The 25,874-nt window shown below is 39.5% G+C and overlaps 1 protein-coding gene across 3 annotated transcripts in view; it reads right to left on the bottom strand.

Moving 5' to 3' along the window:
- The window catches only part of cdh8 (cadherin 8), a 99,015-nt gene that overhangs the window by 49,168 nt on the left and 23,973 nt on the right, over positions 1 to 25,874 (bottom strand). For all 3 annotated transcript variants that reach the window (XM_004539809.3, XM_012919762.3, XM_012919763.3), the window contains one exon: positions 13,106 to 13,397. In XM_004539809.3, coding sequence (XP_004539866.1) covers positions 13,106 to 13,397 — 292 coding nt within the window. The remainder of the gene's footprint in view (positions 1 to 13,105; positions 13,398 to 25,874) is intronic.

Below are 25,874 nucleotides of genomic sequence, written 5' to 3'. Positions count from 1 at the left end.
TGTGGATTTACAACCCCAGTAATCCCAAGGTTTGTTTACACTCCCAGAAGTGAAGTGAAATTTTAAAGGGCTATCTCTGTTGCGTGCTGGAGAGCAGATTCACCCAATTACACAGCAGCCCCCAGTGTGACATAGCAAACCTGCTGTAGGATTGACTGTGTATTTGGTTGTGCGTGTGTGTGTGTGTGTGCGTGTGCGTGTGCGTGTGCATACTCATGTGTACACCAGACTGTGACTGTGGTAAAACTACAAACTGACTAAATCCATACTGCAGTGTTGAGAGCAATACAGCTGCCAATGCTCCAAAACACAAAAAGGTAGAGCTCAACAAGGTTGCCTGATGCCAAAAATCAGCAGCCCGTGTGATAGTAAGACAGGAGGGTAAAACACACAGTAACACAAGTGGAAATTTGTATCACTTTGCAAAAAACCACAATAAAGATTCATCATTTAAAGTCATCCGTGAACAAAAATCTAAAATAAAAACTGAAATATGAATTTTCAGGGACATATGTTTTGATGACAAACACTGCAAAGACTTACTTGATTTATTTAATGTTCTACTTTCTCGTCATTGTATCAGACAGCTGAGCCGTGGCAACGACTGTATGTGCCAAGCCAGGGCTTTAGTTAATGGGGAAAGACATCAAGAGTAAGGCCTCGCCCGCACTGGAGATTTGATCCTTTCGTCTTATCAGCTTCTTTTTCAAATGACCTTGCTGTACAGACTTTTATGCCTCTCCCCTTTATTCTCTACCAGTGATTGGATGGGACTCTCTAGTCTCAAATCTCTGCCACCTTGATGAATGTGTTCCACCCTCATTTATGTTGCATTGACCAATCCCTCTCCACTACAAGCTACAGTAGGCTGCACAAATCTTAATGCAGCCACACACACACACATGAACACTCACACACACACAAACAGCTAATAAAGATTTTTGTTAAGACTTCCTTTTTGTCTTTCTTTATGCAGTTTCTGCTTTATTTCTTCTGCAGTTAAATTAAGTCTACGCTCTTTTGTGGGAGCAAAATGTAACTTTAAAGAGTGTTATTATGGCATTCATTGGGAAGCAATTGCTGCTTTTAATTTTAGGTACTGACTGTTGGGTGCCTGCGGGGTCCAAATAGCTATAGTTGATAGCTCAGACAATTAATAATGCAGACATGGAGGGATGAGAGTGTGGGGATTCTTTTCTTTCTTTTCATCACTGTAAAATTAGATGCAAAAAAAAAACATGCACACACAACATCTAACTCACACACTCACACACGCACACCTGCACACGCTATGTTGAATGGAAAACCAAGGAGCAAAATCCTTGCTGTTTTTGAAGCAACAAAAGTAAGTGGGATTGACGGACACAGTGCCAGATGCAGCAGGAAATAGACACAAAGGAGCAAAGAGGACTGAACACACCACAGGAAAATTGCACCAAAAAAAGGCCCTACAACAATACATTAAAAATCCACAACATTCTTCTTGAATAATTAAAAGGTGAGCCATGGCTGTGTACTGAAGTAGAAACCTTTCTGGCATCTCAGCAGATATGAGTAAGCATGCGCCAAGTTTAAGGTGCGATCTGGAACCATCCTCAGTTTGCATGCTATAGCAGTATTGTAGAAAAGACCTTCCACTCACCAGCATGACTTCAAACAGTCTATATCAGCTGCTATGTATCACAGGTGATAGTACACACACACACACACACACTTTTTTTTTAATATCTTAGTGAGGACATCTAACTGACATAATGCTTTCCCTAGCTGCTTACCCTAACACTAACAATAAAAAATGAATGCCTAACTCTAACCCTTAGCCTAAACTTAACCACAACCTAATTGTAACTCTGGCACTAAAACTGCATTTGAACCTAAAATATGCCTTCAACCTCTTGGGGACGGGGATTTGTCCCCATAAGGACTGCTGGTCCCCACAAAGATATGTAAAAATGGTACATGCACACACACCCATACACACATTCACAAAGTGTTTAAATTTCATCAAAAATATCTGAAAATTAACTTTTGAAGTGTGATATTGAAGAAATAACAGATCTAAACTTTAAAAAGGGAAGAAAATCTACATCTACATGCTAATAATCAACTTTTCCCCACTGTGTTTATGCTTTTATAAGTGAAGAGATATCAAAACCAAAATGAACGTGTAATCTGTGTAAAATTATAAAAAAGAACATATTGTACAGTTCAGCATAGCAGAGAATGTGCAGCAAATGGTCACATCTCAGTCTGTTATCTGCAGAGCAGGGGGCCTGTAGGCAATTAGTGAGCAAGTATAGGATTGGCTGTGTAAGACAATGACTGTTTCAGCTGAGCTATACCAGATCTATTTCCAGTAAGATGTGACCTGCTTAATAAATGTAGCTGATGGTATCCACAGCAAACTTCACAGATCTCGGATGAAGATATGAATTCTAGTACTGTCAGCTACACCTGTTGATTCAAGGGTGATGCCACTGAGTTTCTTTCTATTTTCGGGGCTGGAATAGCCAGTGAGGTAGGGCCAAACTACATCCAAAAACAGTTAGCGTAGTGCAATGATTCTTTTAAGAAATTTGCTTTACATCAGTACCACAGTAGTGCAGTGGCTAGGACTGTATGTTTTCCTCATGTCTGGGTGATTTTTCTTCAGGTACTTCAGGCTTCCTTCCACAGTCCAAGCACAAGCATGTTAGGTTTATTGATGATTCTAAATTGGTTGTGGGTGTGAATGTGACAGTGAGTGTGAAAAGTTGTCCGTGTCTCTCTGTGTTAGCCCTGTAATAGATTTGCAACCTGTCTGGATTGTACCCTGTCTCTTTTCCCATTACAGCTGGGATAGGCTGCCTAGACCACCAAAACTCTAAATAAGCTGAAGAATCTGGTTGGATGGATGGATAACTTAACATGTTGTGTGCCCAATTATTTCTCTAAACCCCTGCACATTTGGCCCATATTTTAACAGCAAAAAGACTCAGTAACAAAGTAGACATAGTCCAAAAGAGAACCAGAGAAACTGTGTTTAATGAAACATTTACCACAAATGGGTGCAAAATGACACTTGAAAATTGTCTGTTTTAATGTAAAAATTGTTTTTCTATGTTTATTGTTGCACAAATTTGCAGAAGCTGAGGGGAAAAGCCCCCTAATGAAGGAGCTTTCCTTTCTGATACCATTTCCCATTTGAAATCACCTCCGGCATTACTAGTAAGTCAGATAGCAGCATTTTCTGTTTGAATTATTAGTTGATTTGTTCATTGATTATGCTACAGCTCTCTGTGGGAGTCTAGCAAAAAAATCCCAAAAAGAAAAACCCAAAATGGGGCAGTCAGCTTTTTGTGTGGCTGTACAGTTTTCAATTCTATCTTTATCTAGAAGACGCTGATTATCTGATCAGTCATTTATCATACTCCTGCTATCTCTCCCATACACAGAATTCATTCAAGGTGCTTACAGGACTCATTTTGAGTTTTACAATTTATTCAGGTCTTTCTCTGAAATACACTCATCAAGTTATCAATCATTAATCAGATCTCCCTATTTTTCGCTCTCTCTTTCACACACAAAAGATGCTATTGCTTTCTTGAAGATTCGTTGCTGTAAAAAGTACTATTTTGCAGTACTACTTTTTGAAGGTATATTTTTTTTAGCTTAATATTAGTTGGTTCCCTGTTACTGAGTATGAGGCATTAGTGTATTTTGTAAGAGGCTAAAATGGCCAAAAAAAAAAAAAAAAAACCTCCATAGTTTTAAATACACTGCAATATTGTGGTACAAAAGGATAAATATAATATTCAGTATTGTAGAGGTTCCATGTCTGTGGCTACAAGTGCTTGAGTACTGTGTAAAGAAATAACACACTCAAGGCTGTGCCAAAGTCCTGTGTGGCATCGCTAGAGTTGATATGCACAATAGCAGAAGGCCACCCTCTGCAGATGTGTTGTAACAAACTTGTAAAACACATACACAAAGACCCCTTACATTAAATAGGTCACGTCCATTAAAGAGTAATTAAAGATTGATCACCATGCTACAAATCTTCCTCGACAATCACATCTATTGCTTTCAATGCAGCATCAGTGACAACAGATTGAATATAAGCTGATACAGTAAGTAGTTGATTGATCTAAACAATGGAACTATTCCCCTTTGCATTAACAGTAATTATAGTGTTATTTAAAGTGTTACTCTACCAACAGTCTACAAAAAAAACAGGCACATGCACTAACTGAAGGCTTACTTGGCCGATTCAAATTTTCCTCTTTTTGGGACAGTTATATTTTCTTTCTAAGAATATTTGATCAGATGTGTTTTTAAACATTGCTCTAATTAATGTTTTAATGTATGTGCCGAATAAAACAATGACTGGGCCCTGGTCACACAGGCCGAAACACTTTTTGTTGGCATCTGGCAATTAGTGGTTGTGAGGGGAAAAGGTGTATCCATCACTACCATTTATATTTTGTGTCATACTTTTTCAAATTTTAGTACAGCTGACAGAGTAAACAGTGTGTGCTTGCAGAGCACCAGTTGACATCTCCCATATAAGCTTCTGACAACTGTGGCAATCTGCTAGCAAAGCAATCACACTGAGGTTTTTGTATAAACACCCTCTTGATGACTGATTTAACCTGGCAGCATCCAGCAGCCTCCAGCTGGCTGCTGCCAGGTGAAGGTTGCAAGCCCATTTACAACTGGACAGGGAATACACATTTTTCCCTAGCGACCAGAAGTTGCCAGGGGGTTGCCAACTGGTCTTTAGGTGTATGTGACTGAGTGTTTACATGACTTATGTGAAATTACAAGTCATTTGCAAGGAAATTGTCATTTTCCCCACAGATATACATTAATGTGTTTCGTAATTAAACCTCCAAAAGGCTAGGAGGCAGTGATGGTTTTATAATACAGTGTTAGACTTAAGAGTGTTTCAGATGCCTTTCAAATGAACTGGATGAATCGCGTGGGATTTACAGCTAATAAATGTTGAACTTAAGCGCTGTTTTACCAAAATTACTCTAACAAAATGATGACAACAGGGAGAATGACCTTGGAAAGTATGTACATGGATTGGCATAGCTGTGAATATGACAGACTAAAGCTACTGTTTTAGCATTATTCGACCATCACACCCTATTGGATATGGTCTTTTTTCTTTTTTTTTCACATGAAAGATATAGTTTTGTTAAATTAAATGAATATGTCATGTAATACTGATTTGGGATTTTATCCAGGCAGCCTGTTGAAGTCTGCACACAGTCTTGCACACATCTTCTTACATTTCTGGACATGCTCGCAACAGGATGCACTGTGGGCTACACATGATTAGCCTTGTGTACTGTAAGTGCTGATCATGCTCAAAACTAATAAAAATGTATGCATTCTATGGAGTGAGATTATGGGAGTTTTAGGATCTGGGGTTTTTGTTTCTCTTTAGACAGTATTTAGGATATTTCGCCCTCCTTCTGATTATTTTTTTATTATTTTGCTGTCTTTAAATTTCCAACTCCAGGGAAATGACAGGAAGGCCAACTACATGGCTGTAGTACCCATCTCAATAAGTGTTTCATTCACAGTATTAAATGAGTCTTTCATTGTGCATAAGCCGTCTCTAATGCTGGCATCAGAAGCATGCCAATTCAAAGCTGATGCATGACAAAGGCTTAACCATCCAAGTAAAGGACAGCGATGGTTAGAGTTACTACTGCAGCTAGCAATTTCATCACTGATTCATCATCTGTTTATTCTCCTAAAAAATCCATTAATCGATTAAAAATTTGTTCGTAGAATAAGGAATGGCTTAAACAATAATAAAAACTACGACTACCAGATTAGTTACTGATTCATTTTCTTCTCATTGAATAATTAACTAATATTTTTGACCCTTAGTTACTGGTGCATCAGTTTGTGTAAATTTTATTGCATTAATCTGTACAATGCAATATTCACAGTTAGTCTGCATGCCCACCAGTGGCCATTGGAAGGCATTACACTATCTTTAGATGACACACTGAACTGAATCAGCCCCTCTCCTACTCTGCACTGATGCTGAATTGAGGATGCTGCGTCCTTGTTTCTGTTCTCAGAATAATTAGCTGACCTTGAAATAATGAACAGCAGTGTGTGATAGTATGACAACCACAAATCATCCAATTTCAAAGCAACAAAACTTTCATGGCTAATACTTACCGGTAATTGAAAAGCAAGAAACCTGGAAATGCGACAGGTTAGTTGTATGTGATTAAACTTTACCGCAGCCTTATAAATATTTTAAAAAAGAGCATTCAGACAAACAAATTTAAAATTTAACCTTTGATTTTCTCATGTCCCATTGTACTACTGTTGACCCTGTTGCATGAAATTCATTTAATCACATCCACTCAGTGCGACAACACAGACGGTGACACTCATGACAGCCTCAGTTATTCACATCCGTCTCCCCATCATTACAAAAAGATGCACACAAGAGCCACTGCACATGCTCTCACACATAAATAAACATGCACTCTCTCTCTCATTTACCTTCCCTTTCATGAACTTTGTTGGTTATTTATCCTCCTTGCCTTTCATTTTTCTTCTCTTTCTACTCCATAGGAAAAAGAAAAAAAAAGAAGTCAGACTTTGTTTGAGGAATGATGCTGTGGCTAAAGAGAAGGCAGCTTTTTGTCCTTATTCTCATTGAGAGCCTCTTGCTATTCATTGGGGCAAGGCAGCCAGTCCAGCAAGGGAGGCAATCTTATGCAGATCACATTGAAGGGCTTCATTACCTAGAAGCCAGCTACTTTTTGTTCTCCCTCGAGGGAAGAGTGAAGGAGAGCATTAGCTTAGCAAAGGAAAGCAATGGTGAGCAAAAGGGAGAGAGTGCGAGGGTGGCAGAGGTACAGAACAGGAGGAAAAATATGTGCGGAGGGTTGCAAATAGAGTGCATCTCTGCAGGCTACACAGGGGAGAAGGGACAAATTACACCTGAACAACACCATCTTTACATCTGCACTGTGGGTTCATGCTAACAGAGATGCATGTTAGAGATGTATGTGCGTGTGAAACACACAGTTTAGTATGTGTGTATGTGCGTGGATGCCTTTGTGCATTCTCAAAAAGAGAACATACCCCAGGGGGCTTTAAAAGGCTCATATTACTGTATCTGGACCAATGACTGATGATGTTACATGCATAATTCAGAGGTGCATTGGATAATAAACAATATTTGATGAATTAGTAATACACATTTGTAGGTAATATTGAACAGCTATATGTTTGTTTTTTTTTTAACTCTTGAATACCATGTGATTTGCAGCTTAGTCTGAAACAAAGAAATCTAAGTTAATAACATACAAGCGAATGTAAAAAGAATGTAGCAGTAAAAGGAAAAAAGAAGTGACTGGGCAATTAACTGGTATCACAAGTAACCAAATCAAGCATGTAAATACACTCAGATATGCAGAATGCTAGTGCCAAATGAGGTGAGATAAATAGTCGTAGCAGGTTATTTACAGACAAACTCCTCCATGTCAGTTAAATCCTTTCTGCCTCAGAGGCCTGTCCTATTCCCATTTAGCATGGCCACAAAAAGGGCAGGCTGGCATGGACGCTTCCTGGCAGTTAGACAGGCCTGAGAGAGTCAGAGCCTTGGCCAGGTTCACTGCTCTGACCCCTTCTCACCCCAGTTCAGCCTGTGAGCCACCCACCACCATCATCATGGTCCCGGTCTGCCGCATCCCTGTCCAGCCCAGGAGCCTGCTCGTCAGATGTGCCCCAGCCCGGCCCTGGCCTAGCTCTGGCCCAGCTGCCCACTATGTTAAAGGGCCAGGGGCCCCCTGCCACTCAGCCCATCTGCCAAGCTGCAGACCAGAGCCTAGGATCAGAGAAGAGAGACACAAACACCAGACACCCTCTTTCTCAGCTCTCAGCTCAAAGCTCAACTGAGAAATGCCAGATAAAAGATGCACTATAAATGGGCTTCTTTTGCTTATGTGGGTTGCTGTGACCCTGAAATACTGTTAGGGTTTATTCAAGTTAAGCTGTTTTTAATGCATTCAGAGCCATACTTTCCAAGAGCAAGATATGTTCAAGATTTACTGCAAGATCAGCACAGAACAATGATATTTTTGGTATATCGAGAAAGAGGATTTTTATAGAACATCTGGCCCAAGTGAAGCATGAAATGGTCTGAAAATATCTCAGCTGTCCCTGTATTGATCTGACCAACTGCAATGTGCAGAAAAATTCATGAGACGAAAGAATAGATAGATAGATAGATAGATAGATAGATAGATAGATAGATAGATAGATAGATAGATAGATAGATAGATAGATAGATAGATAGATAGATAGATAGATAGATAGATAGATAGATAGATAGATAGATAGATAGATAGATATGCTCGAACACACAGAAAGGCACAAGCTATGACAAAATATACAGCAGTATTTAATATCGTTACGCTTCGTTGAGGTTATGTATCTGTGGATCACTTTGAAAACTGCAAGCATATTAAATCAGCTGTGATCACAGTGTACTCCTGTATGTTGGAAGCATGAGACGATCAGCTCTGATAAAGGTCTGCATACTGCTCATTTCCATACGTCTCCCCTTGATCAAGTCTGCTCATTTATCGTCCAAATCTGAGATGACAAGCCTTTACTTATTTTCCCAGCTGCCGATGGTGATGAGAGCGTAATCAGAAACATCATTAGGTCCTACATAGATGGCTGTGCCTGTTAGTCCTTTTATCCGCACCCATAATAACTCTGAAAATGCAAATCAACTCCAGGTAATCTATTAATGTCACTTCAATTTTATGTCTACACTCCAATTTAGCAGATCTTGACACATTTGGCAGGGATCTGTGCTCTCATACAGGTATTCATTTTGCTGAGGTTTCACAGAGCATGGCCCACGCAAAGAGGAGATGGGCCATCTGTCTACGTGCCCGTTTATTAATCGCCCTGATAATGAAGCGAACTCACAGCCCAACACTCCTGGGGCAACTCTCACATGAGTTCCAACCGGCAAAACAACTTTCAGCAAGTTTGTTTCGCAATGTGGCAATTATTGTCATTTGCACCCCCCTTAGCACAGGAAGGAGGGTCTAGCAACCTCCTCCTAATTACCTGTTGTGTCACTTCAAGCAGATTTTGTAATTTCCAACTACATCACAACCCCCTTGTTAGCTGCAGACGGGTGGCAGAGCCTCATAATTCCAGCATATGGTCGACAGACATACAAGGGAATTTGTCAGCTTGTACTGGCCTTAAAGTTGAAGACCCCATTAACAGGAGAACAAAATCTGTTAATCTTGTGAGCTCTTTGCAATCCATGTGAAAGAATTAAAATTCTAATCATGGACCGGCTTGCAACAATAAGCAGCTAACTCCCTCAAGTGGCACTAAAAAAGTTACAATGTAATGAAGAAACTGAAGTAGTATACCTACGTATATTGTTCATTGGATCAAATGAATGGATAATAATTTGCACCCTATTTGTCTGAGGATTAGAGGATATTATAAAAACATAAAAAACAGAATTATCCAGATTATATTTAGTATCCATTATTAAAACGGCAATTATTAACATTTTTTAAATCTATAAAATAATTTATTAGCATGAGTATTCTGGGTATGGTTTCTCATAGTGATGAACTGAGATTGCTCACAATGTTAAAGCAATAGTCCCTAAAGGAATTACAAGCAACAAGATACAGTATCAAGAAATAAACAACAATTTTGTAACATATGGCACATATGTCGAAGTAAATAAAAATGCAAAAATATAGGAAGACTACAAGTCATGCGCAAGACAACTGAATTACAATAAAGTTTTCAGGGGACACCACATAAGACAATGTTCACAGTAGGTAGAGGTGAAATTTGAGGGAGGGGGGTTTTCAGGTGCAGTCGTTTTATTGTTGACAACCGATCCCATTCAAACCAGAACGCAGAGGAACGAACAAAAGAAAAGAAAAGATGATACCGAAAGCAAATTGAGTTTTGAAAGTGGCCCATTTTTGTGATCTGCCAACTTTACCATGAGTTTAGGAAAAATCTAATTTTCAGAAAGCTGTACGTGATTTGCTCAGATATTCACTTTTTATTGTGCTTAATCATAAATCTATCAATTTTAGGTGGAGAGTTCATAGCTAGCATGAGCCACAGTAATGGGAAATGAAGTGGAATTATTCATAAAGGGTTTGAGCAGCCCAGAAAAATAAAAAATAAAAAATCAGTTAACACAGTTTTGAAGAAATTTTGTAGAAGCATTTTACCCCTAGAAAACAATTCAATGTAATGCACTCACAGAAGTTCTAGCAGCTTATGCTAATGGTTTCAAATGTGTTCTGACAGATTTGGCAGATTTAGTGAAGTTAAAACCTTTGCTTTCCCCTTCATCTTATTGTTCCACTGTACCTACAGAGACAATTCACTAAACAATTAAAATGTGAGTCACCTCCATTTTCAGCTATTCAGGAAAATGAAAGTCAGACAAAAGTCACAGAAAGCCACACGTCTTATCCGACTGGCCCTTTTTAAAGGAAGAACAAAAGGTATTTCTCCTTCATTTCCCATTAACCTCTATGCTCCTGCGCACACAGGATACATGGCGACCTCGGTGACCCGTGTCACATATCTCATGCGGCTGTGGGGACCGTTTCCTATGGGGGATGGTGACATTCAGTACGAGGATTCTCTATCTAGCCATAGTCCTTGACAGATAAAAGGTAGGTGTTGATATTTGTCCCTGGTCCCGCTGATACTGTGTGGATACACTCCCGATAAGCAAGGAGCTGCGAAGACATTGATGAAGTCTGAAGTGGAACTGACAAGCTCTGTAAGTGGATAACATCGTCAGGAGAAGCAGGCTGTTACGGTCTGGATTCGATTTTGATTATTTGACACAGGTGGGTTCACGCTAAGCAGAAATTCATCAGCACACTCAGCATTGTCTCAGCTTAGTACCAAATGTAATGCAACGTTTTTTAGCATGTGCAATATTGCATTTTAATGTTTCCCAGTTTCTTGTCACTGTGAAGATTTGCTCATACGACTTCACCATCTTCATCTCTGTTCTGCTCTCTTTCCCGTGGACTTTATTAGTTATGCGCCACTCAAAATGCAGGAATCCACCGAGTCCTGTGCAAATTCTAATTTACTGATGATTTATGAATATGAGGCGAGCAAGATGAACGACTTATTGTTTGTTTGTCCAGAGAGCTTAATTCTCCCCATAACACCACAGCACATGAAAACTTAACAAGAAGGAAACCAGTTGCTAAAAGAAAAGCCTTTCAAGCTAACAACTGAGCCTTCATGAATGTTTAATTAATCAGTAGTGACAAAAGGGAACAACAATCAACAAAGAGATGCCGATTTCCATTTCTTATGCATTATTCCCACTGGCAAATCACAGAGTGCTGTCAACTACCACTTTGCGCTCTACCCTATCACTATGGTTGTTACCGCACTCCACTGACAAAACCCTTGGAGAGCTACAGTACATTTCATTTGAGATCCAAAGCTGAGCAGCAGGGATCAAGTAACAGAGTTCAGACAAGAACAGTTCACTGTTACTTTGTGTTTACATGGATACTTTTGCATTGTGTTTTGTTCCTTTTTGCTTCCACAGCAGCAGCTAATAAGAGTCAGATACAGTTATCATGAGAAGCTGCACAGAAATATATATTTATATAGCTTTCCCTCTGAGAACCGATGCAAAGACTGCATCCTATGGGATGTACCAAATAGACTCCATTACACTCCTAACACCGTATGTCCTGGCGAGTTATGTCAGCTTTGTGACAGGTAACAAGAGGAAGCTCACTGAGGAAACACAATAACAAGTGTATACCACCCAACAACGGACCCCAGCATCCTTGCTGAACTCCTGCAATGTCAACACAGCATAAAGACACACTCTGATCTCCTTCCTGCTACTGATGGAAGCATTTTTTTCTACAAGACTCAGCTGCGCCGGGGTTAGTAGTGAGGGTCTCAAAACAGTGTAACAATCCACTTACAGGCTTCTGTCTGTCCTAGATGAGCTGCATTATCATCATGCAGTGGTCATTTAAATACATGGATGAAATAAGAAGGAGAATATATGAATATATTAGCATACAGTGCAAGGGCAAAAGTTTTGCGTACCAGTTTGAGGGGGCTTGAGGAATAGTAGCTTGCAATTGGCGTCCGTCAGTATTGTCGCGCTAACTGACAGTTTATGGGTGCACATGCAAACATGTTTCTCAACCATGATATTATTATAATGCTTAAATCTTGAAGTAACAGCCATCCATATCAAGCCTTTCCTACTTTGAGGACTGTTAGGCTTTACTGTTGTGAAAGATGGGAAAAAAAGACTAATTGTAAATGCTTTTGACACAAAATAATGCAGTCCACAGAGGTTCACCCTCTTAATCTCCTTGCCATTGCTTTCAACATCAATCAGTATTATATTCTGCACTTTTAAATCCTTGGATAAACATCTATTATAGTGTGCTATAATAATTTTACAGTAACTGACAGAAAGTGCAATACCCCCGCCCCCACAAAAAAAAACTAACCCAAAAATGGCCCCTGACCTACACAAAGTGGAGAATAGCAGATTTATGCCCTAAGGCAATATCTACATATGCTGCTGTAGCCTGTCCGAAATGTACCACTGGTGCCTTTCAGCTTGTGCAGAATTTTGATTGTGTATGAAAATTTTAAGAACTCACCACATGCTTGCCACATGTGGTGAGTTATTTAATTTTACAATCTAATATCTGGCTCATGTTTCCATATTGTTAGTTCTTTTTAAGTGAGCTGTTTGTTGAGAGCCTTCCCTAAGTGTGTGTCGACATTGACGCTCGATGTTCAGTCACAGCACTGAGCTGTGGGTGAAGTCCTAGTGATTTGATTTGATTTATCATTCTTGTATTTTCATTTGTGGAAAAATACTCATAGCAGGCAAGCGTGTAAATAGGCATACTCATTTCCTCTTGTTCTTATTCACTCATTATTTTTATGCAATAGCCCATTAGAGATCAGCCGTCTCGGAAATCTCACAGACTGATTAGGCTGCTGTGTGAGGCAGGGAGCAGAAATGAGCTCTGTCTGTATTGTGACTTACCAACAGCAGACATTTCTTCAACAGCGGCATGATACGGGCCTTCGGTGAACTTTGGTGCATTGTCATTTATGTCCTGGACTTTGATGATGAACTCAGTCATGGGCTCCAGAAGCTGGCCTGTAATACCATTAGTGACTTTGGCGGTTAGTGTGTATTCAGCCTTCTCCTCGCGGTCCAACCTCTTCATCGCGTGGATGTCACCTGTCTTCTCATTGATGGCAAAGATGGTGCCTGCCCCCTCACCTGCAAGGCTGTATCTGGCTGTGTCATTGTCCACCTTGTCTGTGTGAAGCTGCAATTAAAAAGAGAAGAAAAATAAAGGATAAGTTCAATTTTGTTACAAAGTTCTCAGTTTTTTTCCCAGAGTGTAAAGACAAACTTAGGGAGCCGGGTGTGAAGAGCTTTTAATGAATACAAGCTGATATGCTCAGCAGATTCTACAAGTTCTCACCACATAAATGCAGTTAAGTATACAGTATGACCATAATGCGCTGTTTGCACTGCTGTACTCTGTGGAAACTAGATACTAAACGTGGCTCAGCATAGCCTACACTTTGCTAAATGAGGCCCGCTGGGGACAATAACTTTATAAGTTGCACAGGAAATGGACCTTAGTCTAGGTTGTTCCTCGTTATACATCACAAATACATCACACAAACATGTGTTATGGGGTATATTGCTCCCTACAGTATGAAATTTACCGGACAAAGACGTTAGATGTCCTTTCAATGTTCATCGTACTACACTGGAAAAATAAGAAATCCATTAAAAATTCAACAGGAAACTCTACACACAATGATGCATTCTCTCAAACTAGCCCCAAAGATACTGGACGATGGTTCATATTTCTCATTATTTTTGTAATTACCGTTTCATTAGTTCACTAGAACTGCATGCCCGGCTGAGTGGTTGGATCCCACTCATTGCACGGGCTGAGTATAACTAATGAATTTGACGATGCGGCATGAAGCTGTTCAAATATCTGCGCTGAGAAGAGCAGGCAAAATATTCTGCTGTTTCAAGTTAAAAGGGTCAACTGAAAGGGCACAGGATACAATGGTATGGACACAAAGAGGTCAGGGAAAAAGAGAAAGAGCCGCCTTTTGACTCAAAAGAAGCAAAGAATTAAATTTTTGCTCCTATAAAGAGACAGAGCATTTCCTGTACTTGAAAGTCACCTTTCATATAAGCCTCTTGAATCCTAAAGTGAGTGAGTTTCAGAAGGGAGGAGAAGCAACATTTACAAATCCAACAATATAGCTGGGACATGGCTGGCAGCACTCTTCTTTTCAGTTTGTATTTTTGTCAACTTATGCGTCTCTTAAAAACACACATGCACACACCCACACACACACACACACACACACACACACACACACACACACACACACACGTGACCAAGTACACAGTCATACATCAAAACATCTGTATTCAGCAGCTTTAATTTCATTCCCTGCCACGCCGTTTCAACAGAGGTTCCTGTGGGAGCACGCTTAGGGTATAGAATAGCAAGGTAGAAATGTGTTGGTGACTACAGACCCCTAAACCCCCTGCAATGTTTTCAGAACCTGGCTTTTATGCATATACTGTCTCCGAGGTGTTGTTTGCAGACACTGACAAAGCACATTCGCTTAAATTGTCACACCTTGCACTTTTGTTTTCCTAATTGTGCCATCATTTCACATGAATGATGTAGCTCATTAACACAAATGCCTCGCAACATCCTGCACACTGAGAAACTCTTTAAATGAGCTCAAATTAATGATGGTCTGTCATTGTTTTTTTTGTTTTTTTAAATCCCATGCATGACTACTTATGTGAAGTCTAAAGCCTGCAGCTCAGCATATATGACTGCATGTTGGTGCTTCCCGCAACGGGAGGCAAACTGACTATTTTAGCAGCATATTGGTTTTGGTTTATTCATTAATCATAAATATTTTTAGGTAAGCATCCTGGATTTAATCCTGGTTTGTTTCAATGTGACGCGCCACTTCTTCACTCTGTACTTATGTAAAGAAAAAAAAGAGAAAAAGAAAACCTTTTTGATCAGCTGCAGAGCAATACTGCGATTTTATAGTACTGTGATTGTGTCTGTTTCCATATGTAATGCCCACAGAGAGCTTACAGAGAGACATTTTCAACCAACGCAAACGTGCTTCTGTGCTGTCATCCAACTGCACTTTGCTCTATATAAAAGTACAGGCCGGGGCTGCAGTGGACACTGTTTTATTGTTTTTAACACTCTGTTTCACTTCAGTACTGTGTCTGCTATAATCCCACTCTTCTCTGCGGCTGGCTGATGGACCAAAAACAGTTTAAAGAAGAGTAGCCCAAAGACTGGTTGTATATTTTTGACACTTCCCCCACATATTTTAATAATACCCCATTTGCCCCACTACCTGCTCTCTCCAGATAGAAAGCTGGCAATAGCTGCTCACACACTGCTTAGGGACTTCAAATGTGCTACCACCGCTGAACCATAATTTGGCCTTGAGGCAAGCTGAATCCTGCTTGTCTGCTAGTTTTGTCTTGAGGACTGGACCACTTTTCATGTCTGTCTTCCCCTGCCTCCATCTCAGTGTCTGAGAGTCTTAAAAATAAAGCCCACTGTTGCCTGCTTGCCCCAAATAAAATTCAAATAAAATTACGGCCCATGTTTATTCCAAGCTGGAGGTTGCTCCACTGAGTCACACTGCCATGTACATCTGTGCTGTGCCTGTTCTCCTATTAAACCCAGGGGACTTGCACAGGTGTAGATAATTTTGTGGAGTTGTATTTAAGAAATTTTAAACATTTTCAAAAACAAAAATGCAATAAAAAGTGTCTAAAAATCTACTCTAAAGAACAACAACAAAACATGCAACTTATAAAGCAATCAAAATATTTTAATAAAAAAACCACACCATAAAAATCACACTGCGAAGTGCTATAATTACTACAACCTCATGACACTTAAATAGTTTGAATAAACAAGTGAATAGAACCTAAGTAAAAATAAATAAATATTTAAATAAATAAATATTTATTTAAAAATAAACAAGTTTGTATTGTATTATGGTCCCAGTACTGGCTTAATATGTGAGGAGTGTGGAGATTAATTCTTGCTCTCTGAAATGCTTATCCATGGTTGTATGCTATAAACTCATCGCATGCTGGAAACGACCTACAGTATTATCATGTGACGAAATAAGATGCTGTGGTTTTCTCACATACAGTTAAATCATAAAAGCTGATTTTAAATTAGATTTTAGATGTATGGATATTGGTGCCTGTCTGTGTTTCTCACGTACTGGTCAGGATGCGCCTTGTACAACACCTTGTACAACACCTTGTACACATGGATGCTTGAGACATGGCATGTCAGATTGTTTTTCCTCATTAATTAACCAAGAAACCAAACATAATGAAAAATATTAAAATTAAGTTGCTAAATTAAATAGACTGCGTCAAACACCTAACCCCTGTTTCCCACCCAGCAAACATAAGATAGCAAAGACAGTTTTGAAGCTGAATAATCTAAAAAGAAAAAAAAAACATTTAGAAAAAAATTAATGCCCACTAAAGATGAGTACCACTGATTAAAACACATTTTGAGCTAAGATGGGGTTAAATCTTTTTGTCTCTTAGCTTCTATAAGCATTTTTTTCTCTTCTTTTTTTTTTTAAAATGACATTAAACCATTGTATAGATTCAAGGTAGAGCAATGTTGCCTTGTCACAGAAACCTAACAAAAATTCAGAAGATGAATAAAAGCTTGATAGAAAGGCATGCTGTGTTTCTTTTGAAAAAGAAAAGTCACACATTCAGTCATTTTCCCAGAAGCTGCCACTTTTGACTTTAAATTCACGAAGGGTTGAGTTGAGCTAGCTATAACCAACAACAATCCTCAAAACTGTCTCCTCTAAATGCCCTGGGAACCCACTTCGTACACAGCCTTCACACTAGAGTGCACAAATTCTCATCAAAGAGTACAATTACGTGAAAAAAAAAAGTCTGTCACAGGTCCCTGTCATTAACTGAGTTGCCTGGGCAACTAAAACAGCACCAACAATCAGTGACATTGACTGTGGCATTCAGGAAACTAACAGATAATGGATAACAACACTGTAGTTGTGATGATTATGTGCTACACTGGTGTCAGAAAACAACAAGTATTCTGAGCACAGGGTGAGGAAAGCTTACACCACAATGTCTGTTGTGTCTGTGTTGATTATGTATTGGCTTAGTAAGAATGGCATTGACGATATTCGCATCTGTCTTGGCATCGAGTCAACGCGTTGCTAAAACTCAAATAATACGCAAACATACTACTGCTCTCATGTGTATGTCCAGTCTTCTCATAACTAAAGTGAGCATCGACTGCATTATTCCATGAACGCCAACTAAATCTATCACAAAGAAGAAATAACGTTGTCTGTATGTGCAGCAAGTGCATCCAGGCTCTGGAAGTTATTATATCTCTCGCTCTAGCCGCTGTAGGTCAGGTTGTTGAAAAGACAGACATCCATATGTTTTGAAGCTCCAGTTCAGAAAAAAAGACTTGGGTGACAGAAGATATTTTCCTGTGGCAATACTTGTGTGCTCTGATGTCTGCCAGTATACACACACACACACACATAAACATAGAGTACTGCACACCTCCATTTGCCAACCGCAACTCCCAATCAGGGGCTGCATGGGACTGCTTATCCTGTCAGCGGAGGAGGAAACATGTCAGTCCCTGCTGAAGATGAGCTTTTATGGCAATCACTTGAACAATCACTGTGTCCTAATGAGGAAGATTCTACAGATTCTACTCCCACATATCCTCCACCCCCGCCATGGGCCTGGGCTCCTGATGCTTAAGTGTAGCCCTACAGAAGGAACTAATGATTTCCCTAGTTGTCAGGCCAAATGGTAGATAGGACATGTTCTCCTCCTATGTATGTACCAGTAGGACTGTAGAGGGAGAGAGAAAGACTGACGCAAAGAGGGAAAGGGAGGAGATACTGTCACTGTGATGCTTGTCAGCTACCGTCTGCAAGAACAGACTTCACACAGTACGTCGGATTGCTTTCTGCAAAGTCTACTTCAGTTGGAGTAAGGGTCAGAGGTTGATGAATTCGATCTGCAACTGTGTTAGTTTTTTATCAGTGGTGGAAGAAGTCAGATCCATTACTTTTGTTTACGGAAATGTACAAAAATGTAAAAATGTTCCAGGTCTGCAGTTAATATTATACATGGAATCACAGTGATCACAAAAGCAGGAAAAGTAAAATAATTTTTTCCGCCAAAAAAAGAATGAATGATATTTAACAAATTATCATATGATACAAATACTAACTACATTCTGTTACTGACAAACACACAATTTTGTCTTATTATACTGGGTAGTTTAAAAAATATATATATTTATAAATATATAATTTTATTCCTTACAGCCATTAAACAGTTGCAAACAATCTGAACAGAAGATTCATGTTTTGCCGCTGCTGAAAAACAAATGTATGTAGCTACAGTTTGCTGAAAAGCTGAAAAGTAATAAGATATATAGTAACAGTTCAAATACTGTGCTATTTAAAACTACACATTCCTTTCTAAAATATCAAAGAGTGGAAACTCCAAGAATCAGAAAGAGGTACCAATACAGTACTACTACCCCAAATTGCCCACTAACTCAGGAAAAGCACTTAGATTCTTTCCACTGTTATTACATAATACAAGCATTCTGAATACATTTAATGTAGCACACTGCCAAAAGTGCAGGACAGCATGAAGAAGTGCTGTATAATGCATCACTGTGTTGACTCTAAATGTCATGTTTAGCACAATCCCGATGTGGGTTTGTTTAGCTGAGGATGCGAGGTCTGACTGGCCGATAATGTGGAGTAGAAATGCCATGTTAACCATTAAATATGGAGACGACGGCATGTTGTTATGTAAAATGTATACGAACCCCTCAAGGCTGTGCACTGCATGAACTAGTTCGCATAGCACCTTTTGTAAGAGCCAGATGTTGACCTTTTTCTATTCAGCTCAGTCAGTTAATATGGCCCAGTTCTCCTCATCTGTTCAGTGTAATGCCATCTCACAGAAGAAATCCAAAGAATTAATTTGAGAGGGCCCCATACTGCAATGAGGGATCAATAGAGGGTAATTCATTGCCACTGATAAAATTAGAGCTTTTTTGTTCCATCTGTACACCCTCAGGCAACTGTAGCCTAAATAGTTACTCCAGATAGATTCTACTCAAACATGTCGGGAATTAATTGTAGCTTCCTCCCATTTGTTGGATTTTGACTCTGTTAATTACACCTACATGAATAATCTGTAATTCTAAATATTGCAATAACATTTTGAATGTACGGAACAGATGGTGCGATGCATGATATATGATACACTTAGCTATTCTTGGAAACATTTTCCCTCCAGTCTGTCTCATGGCACGTAGCGGTTTATCAAATTGGACAGAAAAGTTCCCTTCTGGTGTGAACCACAAAAGACTTTATTGGAGGAAATCATATAGTGAAGCTCTGTGATGCTGGGGCATTGGAAATAGAAAGTTTAATTCAGAAATATCATAACGTGAAATGCTGTCAGCTCTTCAATTCTTTACACCACAAATGAGGCCAAATTTAAAGGCGTTAAGTAAATGCGTTCAGATGCTATGTGACTCAGTCATTTTTACTTCTGTGGTGAGCAAATATAGATTTTTTTACATACCCCCAATCAAGATAAACTGTTTTAAAGGATCCGTTATCTACTGCTGCTCCCTTGCACATGACACAAAGGAACTGATTCCTTTGGGATTTGTAGCCATTGGTTGCTATATAACAATAATCAATATTGCTTTTTTTCAGAGGTCAATCACAGTATTCACGGAGGCCAAAAAGAGAGAAGAGAGCCTCACATATTTTCCTCTTCATTTATTATTACTGCTGACACTCGTGCTTTATTGAGACAATGAGAGAGAGATGGTGTCATGACCCATATACAGGGAAAGGTGATGGTCTGTAATTGAAGCCAACTCCACACAGAAAAGGTAGAGTAATTACAATCAGTAAAGAGTCTCCCAGTGTTATACCCCCTTCACACACATGCACAGAACTGAATTGTCAGCAAGCTATCACCTTTTGCTTTCGTTCTGCTTTCGTTTTTTTTCCCAGACAACAATGAATTAATGAGACAAACAAAAAAGGCAACAATTTGTACTGCATTTGTGCGCAGTCTGTACCAAGGTCAATCAGGGCTAATGTGTTTCATGTCTATCCATGCACTTTGAGCAATGGCACATGTGTTCCATTCACTGCCACTGGCACTTTATTGCTTCTGGAGAATAAGTCAAAGTCAAAGCAGCTACCTTTAGTAAAAGAGGGCAACACAATTAGATTAAGCCACCCATGAAAAGCCTTTTGTTTGTGAATGTTGATACATTGGAGGATGCATTTTAATCATAGCGGGGTACAGTGTCACCGCAATGAGAATGGGAAACAGGAAAATAAAAACAATGGCGCATTATGCATTCAGGCTGTCGGCAATATTGGCTCTCAGTTCAAGAAAGACCTGTTGTATGCAAGTAATCTTCAGTATAGATTTTTACCGCCTGCTCATTATATCCTGGTGTTAGAACAAGAGAGAACTGGACAATCACTTTGTTGGTTGGTGTGTGCTTGATATAACCAGAAAACAAAGGTAAATTAAAGCAACACGACTTCTGATATAACACATTTGTCCAATTCATGGCTGCTCCACATGTGGCCCCTGAAGAGCTCAGCAGTCAGATTTAAGCCTTTGTGAGAAAAACCTGTGATTTGCAAAAAAGCAAACAAACAAAAAACAAGGAAGAAATATTGTGAACAATAAAGAGACAGTGTGTGAAAAAGTGTAAATGAGCTCAGCTACAGGGCTACGGCACACATGCCGAGTGTTAAATAGAGGGAGATTTTTTAACATTAACCTCAACTGCTGCCATTACCCTACCTGTGGGCCACAAACTTATCGGTATACACAGCATGCCGAAAATGGGTGGGTGTGGAGAGGTGCTAAACGAAACAAGCTTAATCAAGGACCACAACAGTTTTCTCTTTCTTCTGTGTGGCCGACCTAATCAAATCAAGGAATGAGATTGATTTCACGAGGTGCAGATGGATCCCGTAGCAAGTCTAATTCAATGTGCCGGCTCTCCACTATGATGTGTGTTTTCTCGGTCCAGATGGTGCTGCTCGGGTTTGTAATTCATATTTCAACATTTTACTCCCCCTTCCTCCCTCTCTCTTTCTTCCTTCCACCCTCTCTCTTTCACTCTCTTTTTTTCTGATTTTTGCTCGTCGTTTAACAACCAAGTAAATGTGTACTGATGTGGATAAGTATCATAAACTCATCTGTCAAGCTTGCGATCCTCTGATCTTGTTAAATGTCACAAACAACACATGCCGGCTGGTGAGTTTTATGGAAGAGATCTTGGAGCTCAATTGTTGGAAAGCAAAGCAGGAAAAAGCGATCTGTATAAACTGAAAATATAGCCTTCGTATAGAATTATGTTATGTGGTAAACTATTCAAAAAGATTTCTATAGAATTGTTTCTAACCCTGTAGAAACAGTTCAAATGTAACAGTGTTCGGATATCCATCATTTCAGGTAAATAACTCAAATAACAAGATGGTTTAAAAAAGAAAAACCTCAACATTTTCGTACAATCCTTTAACCAAAAACACTAAAACAAACTTACCTCTCCTAACGGTGGCAAGTCATATTCAGATTAAGGATTGTATAAGCGTGATTATGAATATTTGATAAATAAAGAAATAAATAAAGCCACAAATTGCTAGATAAATTAGTGGACAAACCTGCAATGTGCAATTATCAAAGTTTTAATTTTGAAAACATAGTTTCAAATGTGTTTCATGTATAGCATATGTAGATATGCTCAGATTTCCATAATTGGAAGGCACGCAGAGTCGGAGCCATTCTTTTGGGCTTATTCCTGTGGAAAAATGCAGATGTGCTCCACAGTGCCTGTTCGAGCTGTCAAAGTCATTGTTCTCAACCTGAGAAGTCTTGCAAATTAGCCAGTTTCAATGCCAGCTGCCACTGCTGGAAAGGCATGCATTGCTGGTGTTGAATATTCCTGCAGGTATCGTATACAATACATTTTCTTTATGTAACTTTGAATAATGGGTTCTGACAGCCTTGGCTAACCACCTTTTTGACTTGGAGCAAAATTCTGCTATATTTCATTTCATCTTCATTCTTTCTTAAAACAGACACAGACTATGGATTTATTATTTGTTAATGATGATAAATGCAAGAAATTACTCTAATCTTCTTTGAATGCCAAAAATCTTCCCATAAAGTCAGAATAGCTTTTACAAGTAACTGTTGCCAAAAAAGAAAAACCATATCATGCATGTGTAAAAAACATCTAAGGATAGGAACATCGATCTCATGTCCAGCAGGATCAATATCGCAGCTGCAACTTTTTTTTTCATATCAGTAATCTATGCCAGATTTACCAAGAGATCCACAAAGTCCAAACTCATAGAGTCACAAAAAGGCTTTGCACTTATCAGCTGTAGTTTTACCGTATTCAAAGCTAGCGTATCTCTCTATGGGATACGGCTTTAAAACTGCAGGTACTGGAAAGCAGTATTTGCACAGACCTAAGAACAAAAGGCAGTATAAATGAGGGCTTCGTTGGCTATATTAATAATCATCTGTGCCTTCTCCTTTGAGAGGCCTGTGATATCGAGTATCATTAGACATGCAAATAACAGCTCCATTTTCCCGTCCATGGGATTAGGAAGGAAAGAGAGAAAAATGAAGAAGAGGCATGGCTGTGGCAGAAACAATTAAGCCATCCTCTTCGCGGAAGCACTTGGCAGCCAGCTTCAGATTGGTAAGGGAGGACAGGAGGGGTCTTTTGGCTAGGCAGCAATGTCAACACGCTTGTCTGAGTGAATGTGCAATTGCACAGAGCATTGCTTTAAGATGTCAGATCACCTTGGAGTGGACGGCTGCTACAAGAACAAGCACTCCTTCTGTGTGTCATGATGCCACTATACGTGTTTCACACTCTGTCTGGAACACAGACCCAGAGACATAGAGTGGGGAGGGAGGGAGAGAAAGAAGAACAAAGGCACAAGGAACAGAGAAAAAGTAGACAAGAGAAAGGAGACAGAGTCATTTCTGTTGTCTTACATGGCTGATTGCAATGACATTCTTTTTATGCCTTAACTCACCTAACACGAACAACCATCGAGTGCATTGCCACATCGCTCAGGGACAAAATCCCCGAACTTAATCTGCCACAACAAACAGCTAAGGACTTTCACTTACATAATAAAATCTTTTGGCTAAAAAGGGGGCAACTTTTGCTTCTAGTTGCAACATGCCAAAAACACAAACTAGAAAGAAAAATTATATCAAAGGTTCTCCTAGAATGCTGCACTTGCATTGAAGTACAACTAAATATTTTTATACAGTAAAGTAAAAGTCAATTACTCTTCCCTTCGCTGCACACAGGATGGGAGTGGGCATGAAAATTGCCTCTCATAACCCATTTCCCTGATTCCCTTGTTGCCTTCACTTCATTTCCAAGTTATCCTCATCTTTTTACTACTTGCTATCATATAACAAAGATACCATCTCTGGAAAAAAAAAGAAAAAAAGAATCAATCTTTGTCTGTTAAAAGGTTGCCTAGCAAAAAGTAAGAAAGCAGGTTAGGCCTTAAGGGTATTATAACAGTAAGATGCAGTTGAATTAAAGAAGCTTTTTTAAGAGCCAAAAAAATGGCAGTTTCTCTCTGTCAGCTTATAAAGAGTAAGGTAAAAATCATTAAAGATGCCAAATCACAATGCAAGATTGGGGTTGACAGCACGCAGCCTACTGAGTTCAGTCCATCATCTTGGAGACGTGGGCAAGACAGTGAGTCAAAAAGTAAGAAAGTCAAAAGTGACTCTCTGAAATGCTCACGTCTCCTCACATCTCTCTCTCCTTCGCTCCTTCCCCGTCTTTATCACTCTCTTCCTCCTCTCCTGCTCTCGCACTGTGTCTTTTTCTGGAATTGCCCGTCGGTAATGTCAACAGAGATTTCACGGCACAGTGCCGGTGCATCAGCCAGGCTCACATTTCTCCTACCTGTGATTTACATCAGAGAAGAGGCTCATGGGGGATTTTCCATGCCAGCAGAGAGATGGGAGTTGTGACGGTGATGGTGGTGGAGGGTAAGTAGGAGGTGGGGGTGAATGGAGCCAGTACCCTGGGGCTTGACGCAGTAAGGCACTCTAACAATAGTGGCGTCGACCACCCGGCTGAGAGATGCTTTTACTGCAAAGGGAACCAGCATGACTGCATTCAGGCCTTCCTCCTTAAATGTCACCATTCTCCCTATACAGCACACAGGGCTGACTGAGTTATTTCCAGCATATAATCAGTATATACTGTGTTTCCGATGGCTTAAATTTATGTTTTTACCTCATATGTAGACCATTTTTTTAGATATATTCAAAAGACAAAACAAAAAAATCTGCACAGCAATTTTTTTAATGGTTTTAGCCATATGGTGGCATGGTAAACACTCCACCAAACCAATAATACTGCGATTATTTAGCAATTAATATGTAAATTAAAAACTGAGGTAGACAGTAGTGATTATATACTGAGCACAGTTTTGGATTTCCAAACATGCCCCTTCAGTGAAAGACTTGGTATAAGGTGAGCAGAATACTAACTCACACCAGCCAGTCACAGACACTGTGGATCCTCTGGGATGAAATTAACTGTGTGTTGTGGTTTCATGCCTGCTGCGTTTTTGTGTCTGTTAAATTGGGTAAGATGAGGAACTGGATTATAGTTTGATTGTTACGTCTCAGAACTTCAATAAAAAGATGGAAAAAACATTTTGTAGAACACCTGTAATCATATCTATCAACGAAGTGGCGCCGCACTAAATCTGGGCCCCATGCTAGACGAGTCTCGATACTCCATTTACTGCACCCACTGTCATGCCTGTAAGAGTAACTGCATCATGTGCAAACCGATGCATCCAAGGTGGTTGTTAGGGGTTTCACTAACTAAGTGTAGCACTGTCTCACATAGTTCTGCCTATTTTCTCATTGTATTCTATTTACACTTTCTTGCTTTTGCCATAAGGCTTTACAAAATTGTTTATGTCAGTTTTTTCCAGGTCTTAATTGAATCATGAAAATATAACAAAATTGGAAAGTCATATTACTTTGATTCCAATATTAAGAAAGGCTTACATAATGTTGTGTTTTATGAGCAAAAAGTAACCTCTTTACACAGATGCCTAGTTTTACTGCTAGTGCTGGTGGGGAGTTGATTCTGCTTTTGTGTGCTAAGACAGCTAGCCTGAAACTGAATGTTACATTCTATTACATGGAGTAAGCTCTGTAAAAAGAAAATCATAATGGACCTTATCTGTGGACTGCATCTGTAAGTCATTTCTGAATTTATTTCTGTTGGCCCACCAGAACCACTGGCAGGAATTTTAATTTTGCTATACCGCTATATTCTTTTTTTTTCTAGCATTTTTTGAGGGAAATCATGACATGTATAATAGACTAGGATCCATAAGTGAGTGCTACCCCAAACTCTTGCAGTGGCATAATATGACTTTAGGCAAAGGATTAGAGAATGCTATCTCTTTCAAAATGATTTCCTACTCTTAATGAGCTACTTTCAGCTGCTCCCTTGTTCACGAGGGGTTGTCACAGCAGGTAGCGCCACATATGTGATTTGGCAGATTTTTACGCTAGATGCCCTTCCTGA

This window comes from Maylandia zebra, linkage group LG1, assembly GCF_041146795.1.
Source record: "Maylandia zebra isolate NMK-2024a linkage group LG1, Mzebra_GT3a, whole genome shotgun sequence".
NCBI lineage: Eukaryota > Metazoa > Chordata > Actinopteri > Cichliformes > Cichlidae > Maylandia > Maylandia zebra.
The sequence above is the reverse complement of the archived record's forward strand: the minus strand, read 5'-3'. Positions and strand labels throughout refer to the sequence as shown.